This window comes from Herpailurus yagouaroundi, unplaced genomic scaffold (assembly GCF_014898765.1).
Source record: "Herpailurus yagouaroundi ecotype Mexico unplaced genomic scaffold, PumYag 219, whole genome shotgun sequence".
In the NCBI taxonomy this organism is placed as follows: domain Eukaryota; kingdom Metazoa; phylum Chordata; class Mammalia; order Carnivora; family Felidae; genus Herpailurus; species Herpailurus yagouaroundi.
In genome coordinates, this window is record NW_024412450.1 from 491,301 (window position 1) to 517,532 (window position 26,232).

Sequence of the window (26,232 nt, forward strand, 5' to 3'; positions counted from 1 at the left end):
TGATTAGATTTGTTTTAATAAAAGGGAGATATTTGGAAATTGGGTCTTTAAATGTTTTTTCCACAAATATATTTAAAAAAAATTTTTAATGTTTATTTTTGAGAGAGCGCAAACGGAGGAGGAGCAGAGAGAGAAGGAGACACAGAATCTGAAGCAGGTTCCAGGCTCTGAGCTGTCAGCACAGAGCCCGACGCGGGGCTCAAACTCATGAACCGTGAGCTCATGACCTGAGCTGAAGTCGGACACTCAACCCACTGAGCCACCCAGGCACCCCGTGCTTTTTCCACAAATATTAATGAAACTTAGAGTAGCAGTTGTTTAGGAATGCCCGGAGGTTAGCAAAGGGGAAGTCAGGGCCAGCTATGGAGAGGGTCAGAGACCTGTCTTGGCAGCATTCCAGAACAAAGCACAGGCCCAAGATTACTGACAAGGTAGGCCAGAAACCCCTGACCACATAATGAAGACAAGGCCCAAAACAAACAAACAACCAAAAAATCCTGCTTCCAAGAAATTCCTGCTCCAAATAATGGATATTCCACCCCCTTAACAACTGTCAAGAAAAAACACAAGCCCTAGGGACACAGAGCATGTGGGGGGGGGGGGGGGGGGGAGAGAGAGAGAGAGAGAGAGAGAGAGAGAGAGAGAATCTTAAGCAGGCTCCGAGCTGTCAGCACAGAGCCCGATGTGGGTCTCCAACTCATGAACTGCGAGGTCATGACCCGAGCTCAAGTTGGACGCTAAACCAACTGAGCCCCCCAGGCGCCCCTCAAGAGCGTACTTTTTAAATAAACTTTCCCCCTTGTGTCGCTCATTTGCTGTGTCCTTGAATTCTTCTGATCAGACCGAAAACCTCCTGTTTAAAATAAACATCTTTGGGACAGGCCGGGTCGAGACTCCAGGGCCCAGAGTCTCCCCAGTTTACTGGGCAACACTTGGACCAGATTATTGAAACAGAACCTGAAAAATAAAATGAAAACATTCCCAGATTCTCCCTTCCATTTTCTCCCTGCTGCAGGCTCGCCCTTAATGAGGCCTTTCTTCCAGACTCTCCCCCTGCACCCCTCAGAAGGCCTCCTCTCCCCCACCCCCTGCTTTTCTCCTTTGCCCCTCTGGCTTCCTGTGGCTGCTTTCTCCTCTGTGGGCCTTTCTTTGCCTTCCCGAATAGAGAAGGGAAGGAGGGAAGGAGACGGGAACGTGCGGAGCCCTGGGGTGGGGAACCCAGAGGGGCAGGCTCCGGTTCAGGGCGGTATGTGGGAGCGGCAGGTACAGACACCTCAGCGGGGACCTGGCCCCTGGGTCCTGGATGCCCAGGGTCCCCGGGAGGGCCGGGGGTGAGGGCCGGCAGGCCTGCGGTGCGCTCGTGGGCGCGGGGCAGCCCCTGGGCCTCCACCCCCGGAGCTCGGGCACAGCTCAGGCACGAAGGACGAGGACCGGAGCGTTGTCTAGGCGAACATGGAGGGCGTCTTTCAGACTCCCCGCGTGAAGGCCGGGCTGGATTTGCCTGTGCCAGACACCGCCTCCCCCTCCGCCCTCTTGGGCGGAGCACAGCTCTGGGGACTACACGCTGCCGACCACGGAGGCTGCAGGACGGAGGCGGCGGGAGGGAAACCGCTCGGGCCTGGCGCCCCTTCGCATTTCCGAAGAGCCTCGTGGCCTTGGTGCTCCGGGCACCAGCGGCAGCGCCAGGAGCCTGCTGAAAATGCAGATTGCTGGGCTCCGCTCCGACCTTTGGAATTAGAGTCTGTACTTTAAGATCCCAGGCGATTTGTAGGTACTCTAAAATTTGATAAGCATTATTCTAGGATAATCCGAATTTAGCCAATTGTTCTACTCACAAATGAAACAGTCAAGGAAACTTAAAGAGCCACCCCACCTCCCTAAACTGTAAGAGCTATAAGGGAAACCACACACACACACACACACACACACACACACACACAATTCTAATTTTTTAATAATAAACTTCAAAAACAAAGGTTTAGCACAGTATACTTTAAAGCTGAACTTTTACTTCCTCATTTTAGAAATTCTGCCTCAGATTTTGACTGTGGAGACAAGTATAATGAGAATGTCCGCAGGGGCATTTAACATCCCAGGGAGTCCCAGCATGCTCACAATGCCACCTATATTCATTAGATGGTATCGTTTCTTTTCTAAATCACAGTGCACAGTTTTTGAGAGCTGGCTTACATGTTTCAAAGTTTGTGTTAACTTAGTCTTTTTTTTTAATGTTTATTTACTTTTGAGACGATGAGAGAGACAGAATGCAAGTAGCAGAGGGAGACACAGAATCAGAAGCAGGCTCCAGGCTCTGAGCTGTCAGCCCAGAGCCCGACACGGGGCTTGAACTCACGAACCGTGAGATCGTGACCTGAGCCAAAGTCGGACGCTTAACCGACAGAGCCACTCAGGCGCCCGTGTTAACTTAGTCTCATGTGCCCCGTGCGAAGGGCGCCGTTAGCACCCCGTTATAGGTGGGGAGACTAGCGCAGGGTCTACAGTGAGTTACCCAAGGTCGCACGGCTCACAAACAGAGGGCAGGACTGGAACCCACGCTGTCTGGTGCCAGAGCCCGTGCTGAACTCTGACAGCGGACGGTCTGTGCGTGCCGGTCTCTCCAGTTAAGCAGCAGGCCGCCCCAGGTCAGCAGCCGCCCCAGGTCAGCGGCCCCCCTCCTCCACAGAGCCCCCTCCATGATTCTTGCAAGGGCACTCAACGTCGCTGACCGACCTCCAAAAGGCAGAGGCGGGGGAAGAACGCTGACCGAGAGGCTGCAAGTGAAAGAGTGCACCGAGCAAGCGTTCAAGTGTCCCCTCATTATTTACAACAAAACCGGAAACCTGAAATATGGTAAGACCTGCACTTAGATATCTCCCGGCACACAGCGCTCTAAGCTGTCAGGACCACACGTTTCACGCCACGGACAACGCTGCTTAGAGAGTACACCACCCCCTCTGATGGTCGTCCACCACATTCCTCGGGGAGACCACGGCACTGATTCTCATTCCCAACCCTTAGGTGTGTATAAAATGTAACTTTTAAGGGGGGGGTGGGGAGCACCTCGTCTTAATATCCTTTGAATTTACCCAATCTTTAAATTTTTTTTAATGTTTATTCATTTTTTGAGAGACAGAGAGAGACAGAACATGAGTGGGGGAGGAACCGAGAGAGAGGGAGACACAGGATCCGAAGCAGGCTCCGGGCTCCGAGCTGTCAGCGCAGAACCCGACGCGGGGCTCGATCTCACAGACCATGAGATCGTGACCTGAGCCGAAGTCGGATGCTTAACCGACTGAGCCACCCAGGCACCCCTGGATTCACCTAATCTTTAAAGAGTATACTGAGGCCCCCGGCGCTCCTGGATTTACCCAATCTTTAAAACGTATACACATACGCAGAAACCAGTTTTTCAGAGTTGTTCAGTATTCAGTATCACCCATGAACAGCCCCTCCGCAGCAATTTATTTCCAGGTGATTTCGGTCTCCTTTGAGGGAAATCATTAGAAACGAACCGAAGGATAGGGAAGAAGGGGGGTGCCCGGAACCGCCCACAACCACGGCCGTTCGCCGGGAGACCCCGGCACCGAGTCTGCAGACGAGCTACTCGTTCCGGAGCACCGTAAACTTGGCCAAAACCAAATGCGCCACGTGAAAAGCCGACTCTCCAAGACGGCCCCATCTAGGAGTCTGGGGGTCCGGGGAATTAGTCCGGTTTGGCAATGGTATGGGTTCTAAAGTGCCTGATGAGGTTGCAGTGGTGGCCGAAGGCCTTCCCGCACTCGTCACACGTGTACGGTCTCTCCCCCGTGTGGCTCCTCTGGTGCTTGCCGAGCAGGGTCCGCCGGCTAAAGCGCTTGCCGCACTGGCCGCACTGGAAGGGCTTCTCCCCCGTGTGGACGCGGAGATGCTGGAAGAGCCCCGCGTTCTGGCTGAAGGCCTTCCCGCACTCGCCACAGCGGTAGCGCTTCTCCCCCGTGTGGATCCTCTGGTGCTGAACGAGGTACGAGCTCAGGCGGAAGGCCTTCCCGCACTCCTCACAGCCGTAGGGCTTCTCCCCCGTGTGGATCCTCCTGTGTCTGATGAGCCCGTTGCTGGCACCGAAGGCTCTCCCGCACTCGTCGCACACGTAGGGCTTCTCCCCGGTGTGGCTCCGCTGATGCTCGACCAGGCCGGAGCGCTGGCTGAAGGCTCTCCCGCACTCGTCGCACTCGTACGGCTTCTCCCCGGTGTGGGTTCTCTGGTGCTGAGTGAGGACCGAGCTCTGGGCGAAGCCCTTCCCGCACTCGCTGCACCTGTGCGGCCGCTCTCCGGCGGCGGCGCGTCCCCTCGGCTTTCCCGCCCTGCTCCCCCGCTTCCAAGCTTCCCGGCACCGAGAGTCCAGGGGAGCGTCTCTTCGGAGTCGGCTATTTCCAAAACGTTCCATTTCCTTCAAGACTTCTTGCCGCGCGGCCGACTCCTGGCTTTCTGGTACGACGGCGGCACCTGGAACGGAAGTGCACGGACAGCGTCACGTCTTTGTCCTTTAGGGGCAGCGCAGCCACGGGACGGGGCATCGGAAGATCCTGTCCGAGCACACGCGCTCTAAGAGCACAGAACTGGCGGAGTGAGGAAGACAAGGGCTCCGGAGGAACCCGAGACCAGAGCGGGGTCAGGAGCACTGCTGCGATGGCCGCAGGGGCCCCGGAGAGGGCGAGGCTCCCGAAAGGAGGTGTGTAAGCAGGCGCGGTTCCACCTCTTTCACACACATTAACTCAGCAAATCCCCAAACGACTCTAGGACTGTGACGATTCATTTCCATCCCGTGGACGCGTCAACCAAAGGTGCCGGATGGCCACCGGGCCTGCCCAATGTCACAGAGCTGCTAAGTGGCCGTGCTTAAGTTACAACACAGGCACTCTGACCCCAGAGTCCACGGTCTTAACTGCTACCCTACACAGGGCCACCAGAGATCCCAGGTGGACCCGTCAAAGTCCTTACCTTGTTCCCCAAATTTGTGGGGACCAAGAGATTCACACTGGAGCTGTGTCACCGTGGCCTGAAGCTGGATGGCTCTTGATTCCTGCTTGGCCTTCACATGCACCCCATCCTCTGACAGCGCTTCTGAATGGCCAGGGGCATCGTCTGGGGCCTGGAGGCAGGTAGGTATATTTGGGTTCATACGAGAGGGACACGGGAGCCCAGGCTAATATACTATGGAAGGAACCGTCCGAAACATTGTGTAGAGGGATGGCATGGGGACAGGCCCAGAGTTCAATCCCTACTCCTGCCTGATTCCCTCCCCTTGAGTGTGAGCTGTACTTAGTGACTCAGAAGCAATGGTCCACAACTTCTGCTGAGACCAAGTCATACAAAGCACTGTGGCTCTATCCTCATGCTCCTTTTCTCTCTGTCTGTCTGTCTGTCTCTCTCTCTCTCTCAGGGAAGACAGCTGATGCGTGAGGACACTCAGCCGAGGCAGAAGCCCACGCGGCAAAGAACTAAGCCCTCCGGCCAACACCAGTGAGGAACTGGGGCGCCCACCAGCACCCACGGGGGGAGCAGTCTCAGAAGTGGATCCACCAGCCCCAGGCGAGCCGGAAGGGGGCTCCCCTGTGCACGGGGCTGGAATAGGCCCCAGCCCTGCGGTCACCCACTCCAGCGACCCCGGTGCTACGCCTCGCCTCACCGTGTCTGGGTTCTGGGTGGCAGGATTAACGGGGGTCGCTGGAGTGGGCGGCCTGTGGCCCTGACTCACTGTAAGGCCCTGTTGCTCTATGCCTCAGTTTCCCTCTCCACCTCAGGAGAGTGGGTTAGATCACCCCAGCCTCAGAGGACTGGTAAAAAGACAATCCAAGTTAAGAAAACAAATCTTCACTGCAATCCCGTGAGAGACCCTCCTAAGCAGCTCCCTAGGTCCTGACGCACACGGTCCGTGAGGTAGTGCTGGGGTTGTTTAAGCCATCACGCTTGGGGGTAGTTTGTTACACAGAAACTGAGAACTGGCTGCAGCCAGCTGGCCCGGGTCACTCGGTACGCGGCGTCTGGGAGCCCATCTTCCTACTCTCACCTGATTCTCAGGCTCACTGAACTCCCTCTCCAGACCCTCCAGCGCCGTCACCACCTCGTCCCCGCTCTCCGGGTGCTGTCCCCGCACCCAGGCCTGGAGCTCGGCGGGCAGGACGGTCAGGAACTGCTCCAGCACCAGCAGCTCCAGGATCTGCTCCTTGCTGTGCGTCTCGGGCCGCAGCCACTGGCGGCACAGCTCGCGGAGCCGGCGCAGCGCCTCGCGGGGCCCGGGGGCCTCTTGGTAACAAAAGTGCCTGAAAAGTTGGCGGGAGGCCTCCTGAGTAGAAATGCCGCTCTCTCGAAGGAAGGTCTCCTGGTCCCAGACACGGTCCTCCTCTGCCTTCACGGCTCTAAGTCCGGGCTGCTCCTCCGCCGAAGCCATCCCGCTCAGAAGGCTCGCCGCAGCCCGGGCAAGGGAAGCGGATTCAAGGCTCCCTAGCCTGCTATTCTTGAAGAGCACACACCTGACGATAAAACATTATGTATTCATGGAAGTGAAAAAGTGCCGGGAGAAGAAGTAAAGCACGGGAACAACGAGCATCGTGCTACCGTTTATGTTCATGAAAGTACATCTAGGCTTTTACTTACCTGTGTCCAGAATCTGGAGAAAAGCATGTGGCACATAACCGCCCGACCTCCTCACTCTCTCCAGCGCCTTCCCACTGGGAGTCTGTGCTCAACCACGTGACTGGACCTGGCCACTGTGCCATCAGCAAATGCGACACAAACAAAGGTTTGGGAAGAACTTGTGTGACACAGCCCCCGGGCTTGCTCTCCACGACCGTGAGGAGGAGGACCCACTGCCCCCCCCCCCCCGCCATGACAGAGGCACATGGACACTCCCGGCTCAGCTGACAGGCAGCTGGCCCCCAGACGTGTGAGCCTGGACGCGTCTGCCGAGCCGCTCGGCGGCCCCCCAGCTCGCTGCAGATACACGGGTAAGCCCTGCCCAATCAGCCGCACCCCACAGATTCTTGTGCTAAATAAACATGTATTGCTGCAGGCCGCCAAGTTTTATGGTTGTTACACCGTGTTATTATGGCCACGAAAAACTGAGACACGGCCTTGGCCACTGGGGAGGGAACCAGGCAGGTGCAGAACAAGAATAAGGGAAATCTACACAGAATACTCTCTACTTTTCCTGATTTTTGTATCATTTGAAATTCTTATTGCGAGAAAACAAACAGAAATAAATAGTGATTTAAAAACCTGCTAGACACTCAATACACAGTAGCATCAGGTAAAGAACAGAACACACAAGACTAGCTGTAAAATCAAATGATGGGGGCGCCGGGGTGGCTCAGTCGGGTAAGTGTCCAACTTCGGCTCAGGTCACAATCTCACGACTCGTGGGTTCGAGCCCTGCATCGGGCTCTGTGCTGACAGCTCAGAGCCTGGAACCTGCTTCTGATTCTGTGATTCCCTCCCTCTCTACCCCTCCCCTGCTCACGCTCTGTCTCTGTCTCTCAAAAATAAATAAATGTGAAAAAAAAATCAAGTGATGAGTGCTATAACAGAGGATTTAACCAAATATCCAGAAAGCAAAGAGTAGGAAAAGATCATTCTGACTGGGTATGGAGCAGTGAAAACATGTGGCTTACGGGCGAATGCATTTGAATTAGGCCTAAAATAACAAACAGGAATTTGTCAGGCAAAGAGAGGGCGATGGGAGGAGACCCAACAGGACCAAAGCTCTCTAAGGTTACAGGGCACAGAAGATCTAGGGACCGGTGTGGGTGCTGGTGGCTGGACTACAGATTATAGGGTGTGGGCAGAAAACGTGTGGGAAGAGGTAAGGTGGGAACAGAAAACAGCCTTGAACTCCAGGCTGAGATCTTTAGACTCTATCCTATGGAAAACTGAGGGGCAGTGAGGCTTTCATGTCACTGTCACAGCATTAGATCTGTGTTTAGAAATACTGAGGAAGATTCAGGAAGGAAATCGAATATGTTGCAGGGTTGTGGACTGTAAGCTGGGAGGCCGAATGGTGGTTACACTGACAGTTTACTTTAATGGTGGCATTTGAGTTTTATACATGGCCTCAGCCCAGTGTTAACAGAATTACTGGGGTGCCTGGGGGGCTCAGTTAAACGTCCGACTTTGGCTCTTGCAGTTTGTGAGTTCGAGCCCCGTGTCGGGCTCTGTGCTGACAGCTCACAGCCTGGAGCCTGCTTCCGATTCTGTGTCTCCCTCTCTCTTCGCCCATCCCCTACTTGCTGCCTCTCTCTCCCTCCAAAATAAACATTAAAAAATAGAATTATCAATGTCTGAGAGAATTTACAAGTTTTCCAGTTGTACTTTATTGCGGGAAAATGCATTTATCCCATTCATTCAAATACATGTGCTGACCAGATGCCTGGCATAGTGCTCAGGTCAGAGCGGTGAGAGGAAACAGACTTGGTCCTTGCCTTTATGGCGCTTACGGTGGGGGAGACAGACGCTCGTGTGATATCTACATGAACAACGTCATGGTGTTGAGAAAACGGGAGAGTCACAGAGACTGGAGCTTACGCTTTGCCAATGTCCACGGCCAACTGCATTGGTTTTACTCTTTACTGCAGTACCGAGTATCAGGTTTTTTGAGTCTTCAGTCCAAGAAGACTGTAAGTCTGAGAAGTCCTAACTACGGATTTGCATTTAGCTTCATGATTGTTAAAAGTGTGGCTTACCACGGGGTTACATTTACAGGCAACAACTGTTCTGTGATTATGCTTAATCCTGCCAAGAACCGCAGAGCAGCGCAGGCAAATCCTCCACACACCCAAAGCCACAGGCGGGCAGCCTCTGTCTGTTCTCCCCACAGCTGCCGGGGGAGATCTTACCTCCTGCTCTCGTGCTGCCCTGAACCTGTCTTTACTCATGGAGGTTTGTGGACCAAGAAATGAATTTTCCCTTTTCACTTCATCAAGACGTGGCCAGGAACGGGAAACACCCTCTTTCCCTTCTCCCCAAGCTCCCCCCCCCCACCCCCCCAGGGATCTGTCAGCATTATCTGGTGCTCCCAGGTCTCTCTCCACTCCCGATCACATCCCAACTTGCTACAGATCCCAAACACCTCTTATGACAAAATGCCTAGAAGATGTACAAGCCTGCATTTGCCATAAAATTATGGATGGAACTTTCTTCAATGTTTTACTTACCTGATTTATTCAATTAAGTGCCCTGATTCAATTAAGTACAATTTAGTGTCATCTGATTTCCTAGGAGGAAGCAGGTAGCTGATACACATCTGATAAACCAAATGTAATGAGTTAAAAAAATTTTTTTTTGAGAAAAAAAAATTTTTTTGAGTTTACTTATTTTTGAGAGAGAGAGAGAGAGAGAGCAAGCACAAGTGGGGGAGGGCAGAGAGAGAGGGTGACACAGAATCTGAAGCAGTCTCCAGGCTCTGAGCTGTCAGCACAGAGCTCAACGTGGGGCTTAACCCACAAACCACAAGATCATGACATTAGCTGAAGTCGGATGCGTAACTGAGCCACCCAGATGCCCCCGTCATTGAATTCTTTATGTGACCAAGACCCTTTGGTGACATCTTTGGGATTACTAGGTGAAAGCCTCAGGGCCAGGGAGTCTCTCCAGTTCACGCAGCAACATAATTAAGGTTACTAATTAGTGGGCCTTATGATAGGAAGATAGATCTCTGGGTGGGGCTACACTACTTCTATGACTTTTTAAAAATTTTTAAATTTTATTTTAGAGACAGAAAGAGAGAGAGAGAGAGAGAGAGAGAGAGAGAGAGAGAGAGCATGAGTAGGGGAGAGGACACAGGGAGAGAGAATCTCAAGCAGGCTCCATGTGTAGCCCAACGGAGGGTGGGGTGGGGATCATGACCTGAGCCGAAATCAAGAGTTAGACACTCAACCCTCTGGGCCGCCCTGGTGCTCCCTTACATGATCTCTTTAAATGTAGACTATTCTCTGGCTGGTAGCAGATGAGGAAGTCAGAGATTTGAAGCATGAGGAGGATTTGATGCACATTTGCTGGCTGGTCGCTGGAGGAAGGGGCCACGTGTAAAGGAAGCTGAGACGAGTGTCCTGCTGGCAGCCAGCAAGGAAAGGGGGACCTCAGTTTTACCAGGAACTTCTGTCCTCAACTGCAAGAAATTGAGTTTTGACAACTTGCATTTCTAAAATATAGTGGACAGATTTGGTGCCGTTTTTGTTACACACTCAAAGTTTCAAAGTTTTCCTATTTGATTTCTTCTGATGTCGATTCCTGTGTGCTAGATCGATGTTGCCATTTCCTCACTCATTTTACTCCGTAAACGTTCCCTGAGCACCTACAATGCATCAGGCCACTCAGCGAGGCACCAGAGATATAATCGTCAAGAAGACAGAGCCCGCCCCTGTTTTGCTGGGGCTTATGAAAGACAAAAGTAAGAGCAACAATGGTAAAAGTGAGGAGGCAAATGATACAGTGACAGTTGTGGGAAGTACTGTGAGGAAAACCAACCACTGAGTTACCAAATAAATGGAGGACCTGTTAAGACAGGTGGGTGGGAGGTAAACGTGTAAGCTGAGCCCTTAACAGCAAAAAGGAAGTGAGCCACGCAAAAAGCAGAGATGGGGGTCAGGAAGAGCACGTGACAGCGTTCAAGGCCCATGTGGTCACACACATGAAAGGCTGGAGCGGATACAGACAGAAGAGTGAAGAGTGGCAAAGAATTAGGCCGGCAAGACAAGCCAGATCGTGCAGGGCCAGGAGCATGGGTGTCATTTGAAGCGCAAAAGTCACAGTAGGCTTTTACGAAGGGAAGTGAAGAGACCGGATTCATGTTTTAAGAAGCTCTGCTACTGGATGGCGAATGAGCTTAAGGAATGACGGTGGAGCCAAAGTGCAAGCCGAAAGGCCCAGAGGTGAAAGAAGAGTGGGGAGGGAGGCCGTTGCAGGGGATCCAGAAAGACTTCCGCCTGAATAATGTATTCTTCAAGTTTATTTAACTCTGAAAAATACAACTGAAGGGCAAAACAGCTTAATTTTTACTGTACAAACATGCTTGTCTTTGGACAGATGTTTATGGAGCTGTGCTAAGAGCTGGGTTTACAGAGTTTAGAGCTCAAGGGGAGAGAATTACAATTTGGTGAAATACAAGGCATGATTTTGGAGGTGTGTTCAGGCAGACTCCTGGAGGAAGTAAGTGAGCTCATCCTAAATCCAGTATTCAGTTTCTTTCTTTCTTTTTTTAAGTTTATTTACTTATTTTGAGAGAGAGAGAGAGAGAGAGGGAGGGGGAGAGAGAGAGAGAGAGAGAGAGGGAGAGAGAGAGAGAGAGAGAGAGAGAAGAATCCCAAGCAGACTCCACACTGTCAGCACAGAGCCCGACTTGGGGCTCGATTCCACAAACCATGAGATCATGACCTGAGCAGCAATCAAGAGTCGGACGCTCAACCTACTCAGCCACCCCTAATAGTCAGCTCCTAGAATTACCTATAACCCACTAAAGAACTCACAGATACTAAGTGTCAATGATGTGCCAGGCAGCAAACACATGCGTCCTCCTGTTCCTTAGCTGAACTAAAAACACGGGAGGAAAAAGCATAAAAGAGCATTTTTCTTATTAGCTTCAGCGCATTAGCAACAGAGAGATCAAACAAACCGTAAACCACCTGTGTTGTAAAATACAACCCAAAGCACGACCAACTGCAACGACGAGTAGAGGAACCGCAGGTAAATCCAGAAACGACGGTGCTCTCCTCCTGGAGGTCCGTCAACTCCTCCCTTCAACGGACGGGGAGAAGCGAGGGGGAAAGGCAGGACTCGTTTTTAAATGTTAAAAGACAACTGCTTGCAATGAATAGTCTTTAGCTGGATCCTAGTTGGTGCACATCAGTTGGAAAAGACATCCGTAGGACGACTAGGGACTAGGTGTTGGGTGATTTTAGCGAATGCTCCTACATCTAGTCAGGTGCGTTAGTGATTTGCTTCCATAAAACCTCAATTTTAAACTAGGAATGACAAGTCATGACGCTTGTGAGGTCTTCCGAAATATTTAGAGAAAAAACAGATGCAATAATGCTAACACTGGCGACGCACAGGGGGCGGGTACAGGGGAGTCCGGCCTTTCCCGGGGAGCAGGACCCGCCGCCGAGCGCCTCTTCCCCGCCCCCTGCGGGGGTCTCTCCCACCGCCCGACGGGGCGGGACCGTCTTCCGGGAGCCCGGGGCGAGGGGCGAGGGGCGAGGGATCCGAAACTCACCTCGGGTCCAGGGAAGCTGCAGGGCCGCGGCGGGTAGCGGCGCCCTGGCAACCAAGCGGCCGTGAAGGCCGGAAGTTCGTCAGCCGCCTGAGCCCCGCTGTCTTCCAGGAGCTTTCCTGTCCTCTCTAGGACTCCGCAGGTCGCTGCGTCTCGGTGGCCACCCCGCCGCCCAGCTCCGGCTCCCGCGAGCCCCGCCAGCCCTCCCGCTTGGGCGGCCTCGGGTACGCAGCAGTTCCGCCAGTTCCAGCCCTCGCCACCCGTGGCTCTCTCGGTGTTGGCCGCACCACAGGAGATGGTGGTTGTGGGGGTGATTGATTGACTCTTGACCGTCGTCTGGATTCTCGGAGTCGAGGAGGAGACGCGGACACGTGAACAAGTGACTACATAAAGCTGATGTGTAGCCGAAATGAAATAAATGTTTGTAAATCGACCAGGCTGTAGTGACCGCTGTGTACTTAGAACACAGACATCCGTACTAAGCCGAATAGGCGGCCCAGAAGGCATAGGAGAGCTGGCGTAGCGCGGGGAGCATCCGGGGAGAATCAGGGAGGAGCGCGGAGAGCATCGGGGGAGGATCCGGGGAGGAGCATCAGAGGAGGATCAGAGAGGAGCGTGGAGAGCATCGGAGGATCACGGAGGAGCGCGGGGAGCATCGGACGAGGACCAGGGGAGGAGCACGGGGAGAAGCAGGAGGAGAAGCACGACAGGACTGTGTGTGACCACTGCTGGATGGCGCAGGATGGGACTTGTACTGGTCCCTCAGCAGAAGTTAGGTGATGGGAGCACGTGTTACTGTGGCTGTGGTCGCAGGATGGGAAGCATCTGAGACGAAGGGGGACCAGTGAGGAGACTACTTCCAGGAGCACAGGCGGCCAGGACCACCGAGTGCACCCTGACAGCCACGCGCCAGGCTCGCAGGTGGCGGGGACCACGCAGCGCACGCGGACGTCAGGCGCGGGGAGCTCTGGTGGCTGGGACCACCGAGTGGCGGCCGGCGGCGGCTAGAGAGGCCCAAAAGTCCTTCGCGCAGCCGCAGCCGCAGCCCCGCCCCGCCCCGGGGGCGCTACTTTCGGAACTGTTGGGGTGCGGCGAGCCGGCTCCCCCGGTCCGGTTGGGGTTGCCGAGGAGCCGCCTCCTCCTGCGAGGGGACCCCGGGGAGGCAGCGCCCGCCTCCGGGTAGGTGCCGCAGCCTCGCAGTGTGTGCAATCGGGACTCCGGGTCACACGCACACACGCACGCACGCACACACACCCGCCGCGACGATGGGGGCCAGGTCGCGCTCCATTCGAAGACAAGGTCAGTGCCCGGGTCCTAAGTCTCTGTGCGGTCGGGCCGTCTGGTTCGATTCATCCCCCACGTATTGGCTTTGTGGCTTTTGGCCGGTCCCTTGACCTCTCTGTGCCTCACCTGACTGCTTTGTAAACCGGGGAAAATGATATCACCTAAGTCGTGGGGTTGTTGTGAGGCTTCAGCGAGTTAAGATGCGTAACACGCACCAGGCACAGAGTAAGAACGATTCAAAGATTTGCTGTTATCATTGCTATTGTTACTTCTCATTATGACGGCCTGTTCTCTTTCATGAGTGATCTTGGCTTTTCTTACGTTTAAGTTTTAGGGCCATCTGTCAGTTTTCTTCGTGATGAACGATTTCTCTATTTTAGAAAGGAAAATAAAATACTCTCAAGAAGAGCCTGTCCCTAAGCAAAGACCCAAGCTGGTATGTGTTGTGTGTTGTGATGCTGAGACTCCCCCAAGGCTTTAAAATTTGGGAGTGCCCCTTCCTCGGGGCGCCTGGATTCACTAGGAGCAGGAATGGTTTAACAGTGAAGGTTTCGGACCCCAGTGTTAGAGGTCACGGGTCCTGTCCCCGAGCTGCAGATCTTCCAGTTTGCAAGCCTCCAGGAGAGCCCTACGTGCTAGCCTGATGTATTTGTCTGTAACTTAGTGTTTCTACTTGTAGGTTTCCTTGTTACTATTAGTTTGGGAAACTGAGTTCATACCCCAACACCTTTAACTCCAGTCCTAATAACAGGACTTACACTAGATTTTTTTTCCATATTTGTAACTCTCTTCTATGATAATGAGAAATTCTGCTCTCCTCGTCTTCAAGATATTTACTTATTTGATCACACTTCCTGTTTCTAGCAGGTCCCCCAATCCACTGCCTTCTCACTCTGTTCATTTGGGCTTAGACCCCGAATACCACCGGTGGTGAAACCTGGATGGGGAATGTGAGATTGATGGTAGTGATGAATCAGTGCTAATCTTCCTGCCACACGTGCCTCCCCCTAGCTCTGGGGACGCCCTCCTCACACCACTTGGGCTCCCAGGTGGCTGGCCGAGGCCCTCTCACCTCGTGTGACCCCACCGAAATGCTTCTAGACTGTATTGCTCAGGAAAGGAAAAAGAAGGTAGGATGTTAATTTTTAAATGGGGGGTAGGGGAATATCTAACCTAGATCAATGTAGAGAGAACACTACCATGAACCCCAGTATGCCCATCACTGAGCTTTAACAACTACTATCTACGTCCATTTTCTTTTTTCTTTTTTAAGTTTATTTTGACAGAGTGTGAGCAGGGGAGGGGCAGAAAGGGAGAGAGAGAATCCCAACTAGGCTCGGCACCATCAGTGCACAGCCCGACAGGGAGCTCAAACTTAAGCAAACCGTGAGATCTTGACGCGAGCCAAGAACAAGAGTCGGAAGCTTAACCAATTGAACCACCCAGGAGCCCCTGTTTGGGCCATTTTCTTTCATACCTCTATCCCCTCCTTCCTCTCTCTTTCTTTCCCTTGCCCCATCCTTCCTTCCCTTTTTTCCCTCTTTCTTTCAGTACTTTAAGGAAAATCCCAGCGATCATCTCTGTTCACCCATAAATACAACTACAGTACTTCAATGTTAATTTCTAACAAATAGGATTTTTTTTTTAATTTTTTTTTCCAACGTTTTTATTTATTTTTGGGACAGAGAGAGACAGAGCATGAACGGGGGAGGGGCAGAGAGAGAGGGAGACACAGAATCGGAAACAGGCTCCAGGCTCCGAGCCATCAGCCCAGAGCCCGACGCGGGGCTCGAACTCACGGACTGCGAGATGGTGACCTGGCTGAAGCCGGACGCTTAACCAACTGCGCCACCCAGGCGCCCCACAAATAGGATTTTTTTTTCAACATTTATTTATTTTGGGGACAGAGAGAGACAGAGCATGAACGGGGGAGGGGCAGAGAGAGAGGGAGACACAGAATCGGAAACAGGCTCCAGGCTCTGAGCCATCAGCCCAGAGCCCGACGCGGGGCTCGAACTCCCGGACCGCGAGATTGTGACCTGGCTGAAGTCGGACGCTTAACCGACTGCACCACCCAGGCGCCCCAGGATTTTTAATGTAATCATAGCATTATCACACTCAACAAAATTGCCGGTAATTCCTTAATATTGTATTCAAATTTTCCTGATTGTTTGAAATATGTCCTTTAAGATTTTATTTTCTTATTTTTATTTTTTTATTGTTTATTTTTGAGAGACAGAGCATGAGCAGGGGAGGGGAAGAGAGAGGGAGGCACAGAATCTGAAACAGGCTCCAGGCTCTGAGCTGTCAGCACAGAGCCCAACTCGGGACTGGAACTCATGAACTGTGAGATCATGACCTGAGCCGAAGTTGGATGCTCAACCCGACTGAGCCACCCAGGCGTCCCTAAGATTTTATTTTTAAGTAATCTCTACACCTAACGTGGGGCTCAAACTCACAACCCCAGGGTCAAGAGTTGCATGCTCTACTGACTGAGCCAGCCAGGCACTCCTGAAACGACCTTTTTACAGCTGGTTTTATTTTTTTCCCCTATAGGGTCCAAATACAATTTACCGTTTGCATTTGGCTGATTTGTCTATTCAGTCCTTTTTAATCTATGACACTTTTCTTTCCCTCCTCCTCTCTCTCTCTCTCTTTTTTTTTTTTGATGTTTATTTGTTTTAAGAGAGCGAGCAGGGGAGGGGCAGAGAGAAGAGAGAATTCCAAGCAGGCCCCGCACTGTCAGTGCAGAGCCTGATAGGGCTCTCCCTTCCACTCTTCCCTTCTCCCTTTCCTGGATCAGTGGACTCATGGGGCGGGGGGAGTGGCAGGAAAGGTGGGGGAAGAGTTTTCTTACCTGTCTGTGCTAAAATTGGAGGGGACGGATCCATAATCCCATCCTCTTCCATTTATTCCAATAAATGCTTCTGTGTATCAGACAGCGTTCTTCAGTGCTTTACAGAGATCACGTGTGTAACTGCACGAAGTAGACCCTTTTGTTATCTCCCTTTTAGAGACAGGGAGACCGAGGTACCGAGAAGTTAATAGGCAACATGTCCAGCGTCACTCAGCAAACAAGTGGCAGAGGTGGGATGTGACCCTCATGCCCGTGTTCTAACCACGAGGAGTGGGAGTTTACGCAGCCTGGCGCTGGCACTAGTTACGGTTAATGCCTGCTGTCCTGTGAGGTGGCTCTCCTGTGACCCTCCTGACATCTGACACTCCCCAGTGTCAGAGCAGTGGTCACCCCTCCCTTGGCTCCTCCTTGGGACTGTCTGCAGGGGACACAGACCCCCAGCCTGTTTGCACACCCTTCTGCTGCTGGTGTCCAACCAGGGGACACCTGGCTCCCTACAGTGCCTGCCTCTGTTCCCTGGGGGCAGCTTTGCCCGGACTCACCTGCCAGGGGAGTCCTCCTCTGGTCCCAAGTTACTCCCAAACTGAGACTAAGCACATTCTGTGAATGCAGGGTTTGTAAACTATGGCCCTTTAGCTCCCAAGGTAAAATTCAGCAATGTCTGGAGACATTTTTTCGATTGTCATAACTGGGGGTGGACAGAGCTACTGGCATTTAGTGGGTGGGGGGGGGTTGCCGAACATCCTACTCTACTGGGAAGCACCCCCAGCCTCCCAGACACACAGTTAATCCCACCAAAATGTCAGTGGTGTCCCAGTGGAGAATCCATGGTTTACAGAAATAACTAATTACCTAGTGCTTTTTTTTTTTAAAGTAGGCTCCTCACCCAACTTGGGGGGGCTTGAACTCACAACCCCAAGGTCAAAAGTCAAATGGTGTACTGACTGAGCCAAGCAGCCACCCTTCGTCTCTAATGCTTTTGCATTCGTTCATCGGTTCACTTACTACGTGTCAGGACCTAGGAATACAAACATGGGTAAGCTAAAGACAGAGCTGTTGGCAGGAGGCTCACAGTCCATCAGGTTTGGCAGAATTTTAAATAGAGAACAAAGATGCACAAGGACTGTTGTTTTTCATACGAATTTGAGTACTCCGGTGTGCTTTCCATAAGCTCTCTTGTTTGGTTTTCCTGAGGAAGGTAGGAAGTGTCAGGGGAGGAGACCTCATTCTGCCTAAGAGGGTGGAAAAGGTGCTAGGCAGGGGGCATTCCAGCTTCAGAGCTGGCGTGGCTGGCCTGCAGAGATGTGACATCCTGGAAACAAATACTACGTTAAGCTGTCAGGGCAGCAGCTGGCCTCCTACAGATTTGGGCAAACTTTGTGCCCACTGAAAAGCCGATACCTCCGTTGACTGGACACCATCTGAGGGCCTTGGATGGTGAGCCCTACCTGAGCCCCACTGGCTCCTTGGCTGGGTGCATTTAGCAATTCTCAGCCTGCAGGACCAGAGTTTATTTACCAATTCATGGGGACAGAGGATGAGTAGTGGGTGTGAGAAGAAACAAGTGCTTTACTTGGGTAAGAATGGCAGCGGAAAGGGGCACCTGGGTGGCTCAGTCGGTTAAGTGTCCGACTTTGGCTTAGGTCATGATCTCACTGTTCGTGAGTTTGAGCCACATATCAGGCTCTATGCTGACAGCTCAGAGCCTGGAGCCTGCTTGGGATTCTCTCTCTCCCTCTCTCTCAAGAATAAACAAACATAAAAAAAAAAAAAAAAAGGAATGGCAGAGGAGGGACTTGATTAAGTATGTATTTTAGAAGAGGTCCCTTGGGGGGGGGGGGGAGGTGGGGAGGAAGAGAGGCATTGAAAGCAGAAAAGGCTAGAGACAGTGCTGAGGGCCTGGGCCAGGACAAGGGCAAGAGCAGACAGGAAGGGACAGCTCTGGAGACATCCCAAGGGTAGAATAGATGAGGGAAAACCTGGCAGGTGGTGCTGCTGTTTCTAGAGAATGCCAGACTGGGGCAGGAGCAGAGTAGGGGGAAGAAAACCAGCATGGTCTGAATTGGGTTTATTTGTAGGATTTCCAGCCAGAACTGCCTGGGAGGAAGTTCAGAATAGGGATTAGGAGTCTTTAGCCTAGAAGTGAGAGTTAAAATCTTGCAGGTGGTTAAAGACAGTCCTGGGGAAGAATGTGGAGAAAGGAAAGGGTGAAGAACAGAATGGAGAAAGGCCAGTGAACTATATGCTATTAGCTGACATTTACGTGCTATTTACCACCAGCCAGGCAGTGTCATAAGAACTGTATGCACAAACCTAATGCTCACAATATCCCTGGTACGGTGGGGGAGGTGAGGCAGAGATGTGGACTACTTTGCCACCGCCACTCAGTAAGGAAGCAGTGGAGCCAAGATCATGAGCCCGGCTGTCTGGTGGGAGAGTTCACCTGACCAGGCTGTAAATGGGGGCTGGAAAGAAATGGGAAGGAGAAAAGCAGGAGTGGGGCCCGGGATCGGGGACGAGACTGTTTCCGGAAGTGGACAGCAGCCATCAGCTTCTTGAGAAGCAGCCATGGAAAAGGCCAGCTGGGGGCGCACCTCTGGCGCAGGAGCTCTCAGTGGTCACCGCTGGTGGCTTGCTGCTGACAGTGTGCCGAAGGCCAGTGGGAGGCCGGTACTGCAGTCGGAGTCTGGACGTTTCCTTTCAAGAAGTTCAGCTTGAAGGGGAGGAAGAATGGCAGGGTGAGGACTGCTAAGGACGAGGTGCAGCCACTCTGCAGCACACGGTGGTGGTTTCCACTGCTTTGATGTTTCTCACAGACACTAAAGATCTCCAGCCCAAAGCTGGGAGGGGCCTAGGGAAGCCCTTTCAGCTGAATTTGGGTCAGTTTTATGCCTGTTGTTTGGGCAAGACTAACATCAGAGAGAACTGGGAGCCCCACTGGCAGGTGTCCAGGGCTTAAATCCAGTCCAGTTGCTTTTGATTCAGGGCCTGCCTTTTCCTAATCTCTTCCCCCAAATGTGCGGCCTTAATGGCAGAAAAGGAGCTGGTATTCACTTTCCGCTGCTGCGTGACAATCTACATAATCTATCTGCTTAAAATGGCCAGATATTCCCCATCCCGTAGGTCAGAAGCCAGGCAGGCTCAGCAGACTCCTCATCTTACAGTCTTCCAAGGCCAATTCAGGGCGTTTCTGGGGCGGGATCTGCTTACAAGCTCGTGGAAGTTGGTGGAATTCAGTTCCTTGTGCTCAGTCCAGGCATGAGAGCCACGAGCTACATCATCATATTCAAATCCTGGGACCTGGGCAGGACTCCTTGGGGTCTTAGAACTAGGCCACCCACAGAGCAGGCTGCAAATGGGATGATCTGAGCAGTCACTGTTTCTTTCCTGACTAGTCTTGAGATGGGGGGTGGGGGGTTTCAGGCCCACCCCCTAGGATCCCTAGGAGCCTGTTGTGGGATTATGGTTTCAGGTGCTGCAGAGGATGCAGCTAGAAGAAACCGCAGCTGCCCCCTGGCAATGTCTGGGCCCCCGGGCCTGAGCGAGGGGGCTGCCAGCACTGTCGCTGGTTACTCGTGATTTTCCACCGGCAGGACCCTCCTGCAGGAGCACGGCGGCCCACTAGGGCCAGATCCAGGATGGCTGCAGAATCGGCGGAGAGCACAGCCTGGGACGCCCAGCCCAAGGAGAACCACATGGGGCCTCTGGTGGCGACGACGGAAGCCGGAGAGGCCTCTGCCCCCGTGCGGGACGCCAGCCCCCATCGGGGTCCCGAACTCGCGCCGGCGCTTCCGGGGCTTCCGCTACCCTGAGGCCGAGGGGCCCCGCGAGGCGCTGCGCCGGCTCCACGAGCTGTGCCGCCAGTGGCTGAGCCCGGATATACACACCAAGGAGCAGATCCTGGAGCTGCTGGTGCTGGAGCAATTCCTGACCATCCTGCCCGCGGAGCTCCAGGCCTGGGTGCGGGGACAGCACCCGGAGAGCGGGGACGAGGTGGTGGTGCTCCTGGAGCACCTGCAGAGACAGCTGGAGGCGCGGACACCGCAGGTAGAGGCCCCGAGCCCGGTTTCTAACCCAAGTCTCGGGGCCGAGGGCGGGGCGTGCCGTCAACATCCGAACTTCTCTCTCTCTCTCTCTCTGCCACTCGGGTGGAGTCCCTGGGCCCCTCCTCGTAACAGAAGTTTTAGATACATGAAGGATCACAGAAGAACTCGATTATGTTGAAATACAGCCAGCAATGCATTAAACAAATGAGTGACAACGTTATGCGTGCGCTTTTTAAAATTGTTGCACTAATCAGTAAGACCTGGGCACAGGCCCAATAGCCCGGGTGCAGTTTCAAAGTCGTTAGAAGCATGAGTGACTTTGACACTGTTCGTTGTGCCGTAATGTGGTGTGAAAACATCTGCAATTTTTCTTTTTAAAAAATTTTAAGTGTTTATTTTTGAGAGAGACAGAGCATGAGCGGGGAAGGGGCAGAGAGAGAGAGGGAGACACAGAATCCAAAGCAGCCTCCATCCAGGCTCTAAGGTGTCAGAACAGAGCCCGATGCGGGGCTCGAACTGGGCCACCCAGGCGCCCCAAAACGTCTGCAATTTCTATTGGTGGCGAAGTGCGGTGGCTTATGCCACATGATCGCTGCTTCAATTTCTAATAGAAGGAAAGGCCACGTTCCCTTAGAGGCTGGTAACAATAAAACTACTCGTTTCCTATTCCAAGTTCATGGACCACATGGGAGGAGTCCAAGGATCCCAGGCTAGAGAACACCCCCGGTGGAAAACAGGTTGATCTCCCCACCTCTTCTTGCTTTGCCAGTCTGTTCTAAGGTGGTGTCCTCTGTGCACCAGTTAATGTTCCTTCAGGGGACTGCAGCCAGAGCCTCCTAACCACTGACCAGGAGATCCGGGTCTGCACTGGGGCCCGCTGCCCGCGAGCCCTTCACAGTGAAGGCGTTTCAAGTCTCTTAGCTTCAGCCTCCTCAGTCATTACAGAAGATGTGGGGAGTTCTGAGCTGCACGTGAGAAAGTAACTTGACAAGTGCAATTTGCCCATAAATGCATGAAAGCCACCTTTTAGTGGGGATAGACCGTGTGTCCTGCGTTAGGTGATTTCACATTCTGTGATCTTTCTTGGTTCTCAAAACCAGTAACAAAACCCTATAAACGAGAAATTATTACCCTCACTTGCCAGATAAGATAGGAGTATTTTGAGAGCCAGCACCGGTTCCCAAAAGTCTTTGTAAAAGCACAACGTATACAGTGTGGGAGCACCTGGTAATGGCAAAGAGCACGGGCTCTGGGGTCCCTCTGCCTGAGCGCCCATCCTAGCACCGCCACTTATTACCTGGGTGACCTTGGGAAAACTTACACTCTGTGTGCCTTCGCTTCCTCATCGGTGAAACGATCACGGTAACGGTACCCACCTCAAGGTTGATGTCTGTGTTACCTGAGTTAATCTTTTTCGTGCCCCTGGAAACTCTGAGGCACATGGGAAGTGCTCCAGAAATGTCTGACAAATAATGAAAAGGAATGAATAACCTCTAGGTCCCAGGTGGTGACCAGGGCCAAGAGCCTATCTGTTGCAAGATGGCAGCACTGACACCTTCCCGCGGATCACGGAGTGCCCAGTTCCAGCCGGTGAGGGCTCTGCTCAAGCATGAATCTCTGGGATCACGGGCCTTACCAGGCACAGGTGAGTGTTCTCTTCTGGGCGTGTGAACCTGCAGACTTCGTCCAGCTTTACTGACGATCATCTGATAGGGGCGCTGACCGCGACGTTATTTGGCCATCACTGACGGACTCTACTTTGAGACTGAAAGGGAAATTTGAAACGGTGGTTTGGAAAGAATCGGTTCCCCATTCATTTAACACGTAATTATGCCTCCTACGTGGTAGCCAGTGTGGTTGGTGCTGAGGACCGGCCGCTGGTGAGACAGAGTCCTTCCTGGTGGCACTGGGGTTTACATTCGAGTGGGGAAGACAGCACATACACACGACAGTACAGCTTCCAGTAGTGGTAAGTGCCAAGAAGAAAACGAACAGACTCTGTAAAGCCCGTCGGAATATCCCACAGACTACAGGACTACCGCGGATTAGAGTATAAATGTCTCAACCCTGGGTCTCTTATGAAAATAGCAGGGTTTACTCCACAGGACTGGCTGTATGTCCTGCGGTGTCTTCTCACGTGCCCTGAACGTGTCCCAAGACACACAGCACTGAGACGCCGGCCAACACGCAGTCCTGACTTCCAACACGGGCTCTAGCTAAACCAGCTGTTTTGTGCTCCATGTAAAGTTTGCCTCCTCCAGGGAGACCTCGGGTTCTTCTGGACGCTGAGCAAGTTCTGTACAAGCAGATGCCCATTTCTGCCTTCTGGTTCCAGCTTTATTTTGACTCTAGTTCTTCCAAACCAAAGCAGAAAGCCCTTACTGACCCCTGAAGGCATTTTAACCGAAATCTTACTTTTCTCCCCTTCGCAAGCAAAACCCAGAGTATCTTCAGATGAAAAGCTTGTTTTATGTGGTTTAAACTCACCATCCCTTCCAAGGATCCTGCCGTTTTTGCATAGATTTTGTGTGTCGGCAGAGCACAGCACAGGTCTCTAGGCCCTGGGACTGGAGCGGGTAGGGATCGGGCCTTTGGGAAGGCACACGCTGTACGAAGTTCCAGGCCCAGTGTTTGAGCTTGGATTCCGCAGGCCAGGGAGGCTGAGTGCCAGGGACGTCTCATCCAGAGCTTCTTTCCTTCCTAGTTCTCCAGGGTCCTGGGCTTGCCCCGGGAGGGCGCTGCAGAGGAGACGCAGTGGTGGCGGCCAGGCTGCCCCCAGAGCCCCAGGTGAGCCGGAGCCCCTCCCTGCCCCTCGCTACCGGGGTGCATCCTGGGAGGGTCGCCCCCTCCCCGTCTACATCCTCCAGCCAAACGCCAGATGGGATGTCAACTTTCTCGATATGCTAGTGTCATCTGTTGCTGTCTGACTTCCTGGTGCCTAGTTGGGAGCCTCGTCCTATTTCATGACTAGCTTGGGTGCTGTTTCCCAGACCCCTACTCCGTGTCCTTGGCCAGCCCCTTCTTCAGTGGGATCTTCTTCATCAGTAAGGGTGATTCTGCAAAAGCAAACTGAAGCTTTTGTTGCGACGGTGCTTTTGTTCCGAAGGTTTTCTTTTGCTTTCCTGCCCTGTTACCGGGGGGTAACCACGTGGTCCCTAAGCTTGCCGGGACGGATACGGCATGCCCACGTGTCTCAACTAGTCACACGACCGCAACAGTCTGTACTTAAACTGGATTGAACTTCTTACCCGGTCCTTCACGCCCTGGAGGCTCTGTGGTGTCCACTGGCTTCCCTGACTTTCCTCACTTCAGACCCACGTTTCAGTGTATCTGCATAACTGTTAATACAAATCAGCCACATCACTAGCGGGGGTCAGTTCCGGTCCTTGCAGTGGCGTGGCCTTCGTTTTACAAATCTCTTTACCTTCTACCCTGGTGTCCGGATTATTTGCGTGGTGACCAGGGTGTCCGGCTTATTTGTGTGGAGACGCGGGCGTCCGGAGTATTTGTGTGGAGACACGGGCGACTGGCGTATTTGTGTGAAGACAGCGGTGTCTGGAGCACTTGTGTGGAGACACCTGTCCTCACGTGCTGTCACTCTACTTCCGCAGTGGTTTTGTTGATGAAGCCGTCACTTAAGACCGGGAGAAGTAGCGTTAGGTGCCGCGCTGGCTTGGTCTGCGGAGCCTTCAGGGACTGTCCCCTCACCGCCTGAGCCCCTCTGCGCAGCCCCCGGCTCCGGGAGGGACTCTGGGCAAGAGGAACTAGGAGGCCCGTGTGCCGTTTCAGGGCTTGCTGAAAACGGAAGACGTGGCCCTGGCTTTCTCCTCTGGCTGGGCGCAGCTCGATTCCTCTCGGGGGAGCTTCCACGGAGATGAAGGGCGGGAGAACCCTGGCGGCCTGACCTCCCCGGGTAAGACTGACGGGGGCTGGTTCGTCGTAGGCTTTCGTGGCTTCCTTTGTCGGTTAGAACCTACTGGGCCGTAAGACGCTGTCTGAATTCTGTCTGCGTTCAGAGCCGCCGTTTCTGAACCCAGCTACTAACCACGTGCGTGACCCGATCTTTCACCCTCCCGGCCCGGCTCCCTTCCCTTTCCTGCTGCGTCCTGGCCGGGTTAAGTGGGACACGGCAGGGAGAGCCCCGAGCACAGTCCTGGCTCCTAGTAGGGCTGTCACCGTTGGTCCCCTCTCTGTTGCTAGTTCCGACACAGGACGAGAGCTGGGGTGTCCTCAGGAAATGGGCCGTGGGACTGTAGGGCGAGAGCGAGAAGTGAGCTAGAGATCGGGGTGCAGGACACACGGGACAGCCTGACCCGTCTGAGCTCGTGCAGCTCGACCATGGTGCAGCAGGAGCTCTGGCTCAGATCTGTCAGCACCGAAGCCCGTCGTGTCGGGGCCCCTGTCTTCGTCTGGGATAAGAGCCAAGAGGACCGTCCCTGACCGACGATCGCTTTCTACGTGCCTGCTCTCCTTGTGTCGCACGGAACACTTCCAAGTCCTCACGCGTGCCTGCTTACCGCTGCCATCTGCCCAGCCCTCCTCGAGTCCAGCCCCAGTGCAGGGCCCTGCCTTCGTCCTCAGGACTTCGAGCCTCTGCGAGTGTCCCCAGCACGGTCCTGCCCACCCTCCTCCACCCCCCATCACCCTGCTTCCAATGACCCCAGGCCCGTTCTCAGTCTCCTTCCTCCCCAGCACCCGTTCTCCCCTTCGTCCCCATCCTCGTTCTTGTACGGAAACCCTCATCCCCGCGTATGTGGAACTGTAGTCACAGCTTTCCTGCGTGGCAGGGCATCACTGACCACGTGTGGCCACTTGTTATTTCAGGTGGTGAAACAGAGGCCGAGATCCGGGCCCTGCCTGTGGACGAGGTCCGGCCAGTACAAGAGGCTGGGGGAATACCACGCCCCCTGCGTGAAGACACTGCCCAGATTCCTGAAGGCACCGAAGCTGGCGAACAGGAGGGCAGGTTCCCGAGAAAGCAGAAAACTGCCACAGGAAGTAGGCGGCACTACTGTCATGAATGTGGAAAGAGTTTTGCTCAGAGTTCAGGCCTGACTAAACACAGGAGAATCCACACCGGGGAGAAACCCTATGAATGTGAAGACTGTGGCAAGACCTTCATCGGGAGCTCTGCCCTCGTCATCCATCAGAGAGTCCACACTGGGGAGAAACCCTATGAGTGTGAGGAGTGTGGCAAGGTGTTCAGTCACAGCTCAAACCTCATCAAACACCAGAGAACCCACACTGGGGAGAAGCCCTACGAGTGTGAGGAGTGTGGGAAAACCTTCAGCCAGAGTTGCAGCCTCCTTGAACATCACAAAATCCACACAGGGGAGAAGCCGTACCAGTGCAACATGTGCGGCAAAGCTTTTAGGCGGAATTCACATCTCCTCAGACACCAGAGGATCCACGGCGATAAAAATGTGCAGGATCGTGAATGTGCAGGGACCTGGGAGAGTCAGGGGAGGGTGGAAAGCCGGTGGGAAAACGTTGAGGCTCCCGCATCTTACACATGTAACGAGTGTGACAGGAGTTTCACTCGGAGTAGAAGCCTTATCGAACATCAGAAAATCCACACTGGTGAGAAACCCTATCAGTGTGACACATGTGGGAAAGGCTTCACCCGAACTTCATACCTTGTTCAACACCGGAGGAGCCATGTTGGAAAGAAAGTTCTATCACAGTGAGCCACGTCATACATGCCAGATTTGTTCATTCCTCACAGAACTGGGCTGAGGCTTTACTGACCGCTACATGCCATCTTGTGTTAGAAGGCCGAGTCTGGAGGGATGCATTGTCTTCTACAT

The 26,232-nt window shown here is 53.4% G+C and overlaps 2 protein-coding genes across 6 annotated transcripts in view; one reads left to right on the forward strand and one right to left on the reverse strand.

The window, feature by feature from the left end:
* Positions 1-3,401: 3,401 nt before the first annotated feature.
* The window catches only part of ZSCAN31 (zinc finger and SCAN domain containing 31), a 34,953-nt gene continuing 12,122 nt past the window's right edge, over positions 3,402-26,232 (reverse strand). Inside the window, exons 1-5 of one of the 5 annotated variants that reach the window (XM_040457053.1) lie at positions 12,242-13,181; positions 6,634-6,746; positions 6,047-6,509; positions 4,978-5,128; positions 3,402-4,482 (exon numbers count right to left, since the gene is read on the reverse strand). In XM_040457053.1, coding sequence (XP_040312987.1) covers positions 3,704-4,482; positions 4,978-5,128; positions 6,047-6,509; positions 6,634-6,746; positions 12,242-12,745 — 2,010 coding nt within the window. In that variant the 5' untranslated portion in view covers positions 12,746-13,181 and the 3' untranslated portion in view covers positions 3,402-3,703. Of the gene's footprint in view, positions 4,483-4,977; positions 5,415-6,046; positions 6,510-6,633; positions 6,747-12,241; positions 13,182-20,498; positions 21,536-22,061; positions 23,135-26,232 lie in introns of those variants that run through there. The other 4 variants (XM_040457056.1, XM_040457055.1, XM_040457054.1 and 1 more) reach the window with 4 other exon arrangements.
* LOC121018333 (zinc finger protein with KRAB and SCAN domains 4-like) lies at positions 13,300-26,224 on the forward strand. Its single transcript, XM_040457060.1, is given in 8 exon segments — positions 13,300-13,958; positions 15,074-15,127; positions 19,973-20,154; positions 20,156-20,426; positions 21,923-22,070; positions 23,130-23,212; positions 24,215-24,338; positions 25,250-26,224. Coding segments are annotated over 8 exon segments (1,803 nt in total). The 5' UTR covers positions 13,300-13,880; the 3' UTR covers positions 26,113-26,224.